The sequence below is a fragment of the Lepidochelys kempii genome, chromosome 3 (genome assembly GCF_965140285.1).
Source record: "Lepidochelys kempii isolate rLepKem1 chromosome 3, rLepKem1.hap1, whole genome shotgun sequence".
NCBI lineage: Eukaryota > Metazoa > Chordata > Testudines > Cheloniidae > Lepidochelys > Lepidochelys kempii.
Window position 1 is genome coordinate 106,681,869 of NC_136382.1, and position 8,014 is coordinate 106,689,882.

Sequence of the window (8,014 nt, forward strand, 5' to 3'; positions counted from 1 at the left end):
TGCAAATTCCACTTTAATAATCCTAGTGCAGGGAACTCTCCAATCAGAATGCTACCCCGTCCCTGATACCTGATGCCAGCTTTTCTGGTAATGTAGGCCAACGAAGCAAATCCAGAGAGATTGAGTTGGAACTGAGAGTAGCATCTGAGATCTATTTGGTTGGTTTTTCACTCTTTCCCCTCCTCACCACTGTCAACAGGGAAGAATTTATAAAGGATCATTAGCTGAGAGCTTCCCATCTGGGTCTGGACTAAGAGGTGAGGGCACTGGTTAAAGCTGTGAAGCAAGGTGGAAGGACTAAAACGGAGTTTCAGGTTAATGAAAGCATGAGGTGGCTCTTAGGTAGCAGCTGGAGGAAATTTGGACATGCTGACAGGGGAAACTACGACTGGTTAACTAGTGAACCAGGTGTGCCACTTCTGGAAACACAGTTGCAGGTCAGTACCATGGCTTCTCTTTTGGCAATGTTCTTTGGCTTTTTTTGTGAAATGCCTTGGTGTATGTGACAGTGGTAATGACTGGATGTTGGGACAGTAGAATTTATACCAATGGAAACAGAGATAGCATTTAATTACAGAAAGTTGATGAATTTCCTCATTGCATTTAGCTTGCTTTTCTCCTACAAAAACACAAATATATTTAAGCTTTAAAACTTAAGGAAAAACTTGCAGTTATAGGCAGCAAAAGAAGTTTCATTTTCCAAATGAATTAAAAAATGAGTATGCTGCATTCTACATTTTATACTTCCTTTCTTTTGTTTTTAAATAGATACACACACACTCTTTGGCTCTGATCCCTAGAAGCCCTTCTACAGCTGTTAGAGTGAGTAGTACTCAGCAATGAACTCTTGTTCTCTAAGCTTTACAATGATTACTTCTTAGTGGAGGGGAAATATGTAGGGATGTGGGGGAAGGGAAACGTCTGTCAGAGATGAAAACACAGCCTGCTTTTCCATTGTTGCCTGGGATGTACTGAAACCAGTCTCCGCTTTAAAGGTGCAAGGTTAACCCTGATGTAAATCCATCAACTTGAGCAGAGTTACACCAGGAATGAGATTGAAAGCTGCAGCAAACAAGACATCAAGCACACTGGAACAAAATAAAATAAGGAAAGTGGGGTTTTTTATGTCCCTGAGATGGTAACTAATTCCAGATTAAGTTAAACAGAACTAGCCCATTACTGGCACTACCAGAACAATAATAGATGGCAAAGCCTTCATCCTGTTAAACGAACATCCTTTTGTCAACAAAAGTGACCCGTGATGAAAAATAAAATATAAATTCTTTGCAACAAACAAACTCACTCCTGTTGTGCTTCCATGCTAACAGGCATATGAATAACTTTGAAAATTGAGATTAACGTTACTCTGTAACAAAATAATGTTTATATAGACAGATAATTACTATTAAAATAGGATTTTATACATTACATATTTATATAGATACACATCAAATGAATATTTTCTGTGTCAATCAATTTAACATTCAATAATGCTGTGAAAACTTTTTAAAAAAAATAAAAGAAACCTATTAAAAAATGAAGGTGACATTTTTCAAGGGTGCCTAAGTGAGTTAGGAGCACAAATCCAAATGACTTCTGATTGGAAGTTTTGGAAATTCTGCCTTCTTGTTTATCGCCTGCGACTCCTTAAAAAAGCATGAATATATTCAATTCATCATTCAGTCCGTCTCCTGTTTCATATATATTTAGATTTAAAATAATTCAAATATACTATCCAAGGCTCTGGGTGTCCTAATAAATCATTAGCAATATAGCAGCATTTAAAATAATAATTTTAGTAGGAACTCAGCAACCAGGCATCTCCTTTCCACCCCTACATCATTCTAGGGGGCACACCTTCTCATAACTTCCCTTATTAAGTCATCATCTACAATGAGTCTGTCTGTGGATAGTGACAAGTTTTATTTTATCTAAATAGAGTTGACAATTGAGTTCCTCCTTATGGAAATGGCATACAAACTCATCTGTTCTCTATGTTTCATTCCTTTACCAACTAAGATGGGTGAAAAGCCCATCCAAACTGACAAAGGTCATGTAACTGGCAAGCTGGCAGTAGTGCATACCCAGCATGTTAAAACAAGTACAGGCTGACTTGTAATGAAAGGCTTTACTCCTTATGTTCCTTTCCAGTGCTCAGTTGTTTGAAACTTAACCCTTTCTTTCCGTTCCTCGTGGGATGTAAATTAAGGGAGAGAGGATACATTTCACAGGAAGTTATTTAAAATGCCCAAGTAATTTCATTTATGTTTGAAGCTCTATAAACCAGTGTATGCCAATGGAAACTTAATTTTTAGTCTCTAAGGTGCCACAAGTACCCCTTTTCTTTTTGTGAATACAGACTAACACGGCTGCTACTCTGAAACCAATTTTTGAAGTGTCTCTCACAATTTTCTTAGTTTCTCCTTCCCCCTTCCTTTATTACAAAGGCCATTTCTCATGAATAGAAGAGAAGCTCATCTGCTCCTGTTGCTTCTTTCTCACTCAAAGTCATAATCCTTTATTTAGGATATCATAATATCCACAACAACTAACTATGTCATCACACACAGAGGCTGTTGGCATCAGTGGAAGAATTTACCAAGGGTCATGGCGGATCTTTCCTCACTGGCAATTCTAAAAAAATCAAGATCGGCTGTTTTCCTAAGAGATATGCTCTAGTTTGGGAAGTCGCGTGTGTTATACAGGAGGTCAAGCTAGATGACCACAGTGTTCAGGCCTTAGACTCTATGAAATAAATAAAGGACAAGCAGCAGGAGCAAATGAGTCCAGAGAATGCCATCATTTAAATTTTAAGGAGTTTCTCAGTGCATGTTCTTTGCTTTTTCATCTAGACACTGCAACTTAGTGTTATTTGTTTTTAGACAGTTTCACTTTCTGGTACCCATGCACTTGTACATTTCTGCTATTTCGCTTCTCAGCACTTTGGAGGAAAATAGATTTTTTTTTTAAATTGCATGAAAATATTTCTGTTCAAAACTTTTTCAAATAGATCTACATGAAATACTTTGCTTCTTAAAGGGACAGACAAGTCTTTATATCATGCAGCTTTCTTTAGTAACAATAAAAATAATAATGAAATAATTTAAGAAAAGGGGATATAGAAAGTCTATAACAGATAAATCAAATAGTCTCCAAATACTCTTTTCCAGGAGATAGGTTTTTAGTATTCAGGTATGCCTATAAGAAATTTACTAGCTCTAAATGATTCTTGGATCAATCTCTCTAGTGTTTACAAAGATAATGTAAAGTGTTTGGCAAGAGGCATATCAAAATAATCTCTCCTCTTCTGTATCCCAGACAAAGAGGTCAAATGTGAATTATGACTCAAGTGAGGACTGCAGCCCTGGCCTTAATAATGCACTTTTGATTAAAAATATCCAAATAATGCATTAGTTACCTAGAACCTGATTCTTCACAACATACTTCCCTTGGGGAGTCTTTTTTATCTGTGCAAAGCAAATGCAGAGATGTGAAACGTTACTGAATAGGCATGGTAGTGATTTACACCAGCTTTTCACTGGTGTAAGTAATTACACAAAGGGCTAGACGGTTGATAATCTGGTCCTTAACCTCTCGATCAGTTTTGAAAGAGGAATCCATTGCCCCTCCCCCTCAAATTCAAAGAGACAAAACCAGACTGATCATTTTGAATACCAGCTAGTTCATATTTTAGTATCTATATTCAACACACAAAACTACACCAAAATAATATTATGCGCTCAAAGTCAAGCCCCCGAAAGTTGGGAAATGTCAGAGGTAAAGTTGCCTGTAAAACCTTAATTTAGTCCCCTTGTGTGTGCACACATTATGATAGTTTTGTCATGACATGATCATGTGCTCTTTTTCCAGAGGTGCCCTGCCTCATCCAGAGGACAGGATGGACAGTGCTCATTTAATGAGCAGCATTCAATACACTGTTTTCTCATTATTTGGTGTGGCCCCAGGCCCTATTTACTATAAACTATTCAATCTTCAGAGCAAGGTTTGAATTATTAATTCCTCATAGGCTATTGTATGGTGTTCATCACTACAGTATCTGAGTGTTTTACAGATATGAAAGAATTTATTTTCATACACCCCAGGGAGATGAGGGGGTATTACTACAACTGGGAAACTGAGACAGAGATTAGGATCAAAATGTCCCCTAATTTGGGCTCTCCAAACCCCAAGTCCTCATGTCAGGCACTCAGAAAATGAGGACACAATTAGCAACCACCTGGAAAAAAAGTTTGGTTTAAGTCAGGGATTCTCAATCTCTCTCTCTTTGAGGCCCCCACAACATGCTATAAAAACTCTAAGGCCCACCTGTGCCACAGCTATTTTTCTGCATATAAAAACCAGGCCCCGCGTTAGGGGGTAGCAATCAGGGCAATTGCCCAGTGCCCCACACCACACGGGGCCCTGCAAAGCTGAGGTAGTCAGGATTCAACTTCAGCCCCCCTTTTTTTTGGGGGGGGGGGGAGAAGAGACTTGGGCCCCAGGGTTGCCAACTAGGGTTGCCAACTTTCTAATCAAACAAAACGGGACACCCCTGCCCCACCCCGCCCCTTCCTCAAGGCCCCACTCACTCTATCTCCCCACCCCACATCACCTGCTGTCTCCCACCATCACTCACTTTCACTGGGCTGGGGTTGGGGTGCAGGAGGGGTGAGAGTTCTGGCTGGAGGGGTTGGGCTCTAGAGTGGGGCAAGGGAGGAGGGATTTGGGGTGCAGGAGAAGGCTCTGGAATGGCACAGGGGTGTTGGGGGAGGTATGGGCTCTGGGCTGGGGGTGCAGGAGAAGCCTCTGGGCTGGGGGAGGGGGTTGAGGTTCAGGGGGGATGAGGACTCCAGATGGGGGCACAAGTTCTGGGGTGGGGCCGAGGGGTTTGGGTGCAGGAGGGGGCTCTGGGCTGGGGCAGGGGGTCAGGGTGCAGGGCAGTGTTCCCTCTAATTTTTTTTTTACTTCCATGCGCGGAATGAATTTTGTTATATATTTTGTTTGACATATCACCTTCACATTGGTGCACATAACAAAATTCATGTGGTGGGGGTGGGGCTGAGGGGTTTGGGGTGGGGCTGGAAATGAGGGGTTTGGGATACAGGCTGCCCTGGGGCTGGGGTGGAGAGAGAGAGAGGATTCCCCCCAGCCCTCTCTCACCACAGCAGCTTGGGGCTGGGTAAGAGGTGCCTCTCCATGACAACTCTGGCGGGCCTGGGCCGGGGAGGGGCACCTCTCCCCACTTGCCTGCGTGGCCCTTGAGAGCCAGCTGCCCAGCTTACAGGGAATGTAGGTACAGGGTCCTGGTGGTACTTACCATGGCTCCCAGGAAGCAGATGCCGCCCCCACAGCTCCCATTGGTCACAGTTTCTGGCCAATGGGAACTGTGGAGCTGGCACTAGGGGCAGGGGCAGCGTGCGGAGCCTCCCTGACTGCCCATGTGCCTAGGGGCCGCAAGGACCTGGCAGCCACTTCTTGAAGCTGCGCGGAGCTAGCCTTAGCCCCGGTACCCTGCTGCACCACCACTGGACTTTTAACAGCCCATTTGGCGGCGCCGACCGGAAGGTTCAGGGTCCCTTTTCAACCAGGCATTCCGGTTGAAAACCGGATGCCTGGCAACCCTAGCTTCAGGCCCTTGTAGTAGGGCTTCAGCTTTCTGCCCTGGGCCCCAGCAAGTCTAATGCCGGCCCTGCTCGGCAGCCCCCCTGAAATCTGCTTGTGGCCCCTGCTGGATGCCTGGTTGACAACCACTGTTCTACACGTTCCATTTTGCTAGAGGGAGCCGAAATTTAATTTTACTTTCTTCTGACTTGTTACTTCTTCATGATCGCATATTTATAACCGAATAGTATAGGTGGAAGGGTCATGGTACATAGACAATTGAACATGAGGTCCCAGTGCAATGCTGTGGCTAAAAAGGCAAACACAATTTTTGGATATATAAGCAGGGGAATGCCAAGCAGGAGTAGGGAGGTGATTTTCTCTCTGTATATGGCACTAGAGAGACCATTACTGAAACATGGTGTCCAGTTCTGGTGTCCACACTTCAAAAATGACATTGAAATATTGGAATGGGTTCAGAAAAGCTATACCAATGATCTGAGGTCTGGAAAAATCTTAAGGAGCTCAATCTATTTAGTTTATCAAAGAGTCGGTTAAGAGGTGACCTGATCACATTCTATAAGTACTCACCTGGGGAAGAGATGTCTGATAGCAGATAGGCCTTTAATCTAGCAGAAGAAGGGACTACAAAAGCCAATGGTTGGAAGCTGAAGCCAGACAAATTCAGACTAGAAAAAAAGCACAGATTTTAGCAATGAGGGTAACTAACCATTAGAATAATTTACCTATGGATGTGGTGAATTCTCCATCACTTGAAGCCTTAAAATGATGATTGAATGTCTTTCTAAGAAATGTGTCGGCTTGGCAGAATTCGATTTTTTTTTAAATATTTCAACCAACAGTTTTTAAGCATTTCCCCCCACAATTTTTAATCAATTTAAATTTTTGTGGCAGAGTAAAATTACTGGTTTTAAGCATTTTATTTTTCTCCATTTAAATACTTAAATTTTTACACAGTTGTTGGAAATTATGTGAGGGTCAGGTAATAGACAAGTGACAATTATTTTGTGACTGTAGATTCTGAGATTCAAAAAGTTAAAGCTTTATAACCGTTAACACACAAATTGTCGACATCATGTCAATATACACAAAGTAAATATCCTTATATCAAACTCTAAAGTTCTCAAGCAGCATTTTTCTTACATTGCCAGTCTGTAAGTTTTGGTCATCAGTGGAAAATGTTTTTTCATCAGTTTCTGTGTGTATGGTGAACTTGGCATTTACCCACATTCACCAATAATAATATAATCCTGCCAGGCCCAAAGATATGTTATTGCTCAAACAGAAGTTATGGGCTTCATGCAGTGGCTGTCTGACCTTTTTCCTTCTGTGGACCACTTCAGAGAGATCTTCCTCTAAACCCTTCCTCCCCCACCCCCAATACATCAATTCTGCCAGACCTTGGTTCTCAAAGGGTTTCATTTTTTGGATTACCAGGGTGGGCTCTGCAGACCACTGATCTACATACTACAGTTTGAGAACAGCTACTATGGAAGATAGGAGATCACCAAATAAATAGAAGCATTTGGTGAATGAAGGAGCGGGGATGTATGTATCCAACAGTTAAAGTAAAAAGGGAGCCAAAAGAGAGATTTCAAACTGAAGAAGTTTCCTTGTTTGTTTTCATTACAGAGCAGACATCAGATCAGCTCCACCAAAGAGGACATAGAACCATTTCTATGCATCATCCTGCCTGCCACCATGCTGCTCTTCCTGGCATTCCTGCTGCTCTTCCTATATCGCCGCTGCCAGCGACCTAGCCCCCAGGGGCAGATCTTCAGTATTGATCTCCCAGAGCACCTACCTGAGCGTGATGTGTCTGATTTCCTTTCGGTGCTGCCCTGGAACAGTGAGCAGAACTTCCACTACTCCACTCTGCTCCCTGAAGCCACCTTCCTCACTGTAAGCTTGCCTCCATCCTATGAGGAGGCCACTATGAAACCTCCTATGGGAGAGGCTCACACTGAGTTTTCTCAGGATCCAGTGCCTCCTTATGAATAGAGTACACACTGGTCAACCAAGAGTAAATAAACTTCCTAAGGAAACACCTTTGGCTGAAGCTTGCAACCCGTCAAGGCATAAACATGAGACCACTAGTCATTAACATTAGTGACAAAATTTTCAAACAAGGAAACAACAAAATTAATGGAGGAAGGAGCTTGGGTTGATGTGGGATTACTTTAACACATTTAATGATGCAGCATTTCTAACCTCAATTCACAGCAACAAATACCAGGTTGGTGTGGGATGAGAGGAATTGTGGGGATAAAATGAATGATGTACCTCCTAAATTAACCTAAGTGAGTGTCCTTCAATTTAGAGAGCTGAATCTAGGATGTGGGCTATCAGCTATGAAGGGAGGCAAACTGTACTGGATATATGCCAATTACCA

At 42.4% G+C, this 8,014-nt stretch overlaps 1 protein-coding gene across 1 annotated transcript; it reads left to right on the plus strand.

Moving 5' to 3' along the window:
* Window positions 1-326: 326 nt before the first annotated feature.
* On the plus strand, window positions 327-7,623 carry SMIM28 (small integral membrane protein 28). Its single transcript, XM_073335217.1, has 2 exons — window positions 327-437; window positions 7,255-7,623. The coding sequence occupies exons 1-2, from the start codon at window positions 327-329 to the stop codon at window positions 7,621-7,623; spliced, it is 480 nt and encodes a 159-aa protein (XP_073191318.1).
* Window positions 7,624-8,014: the final 391 nt, after the last annotated feature.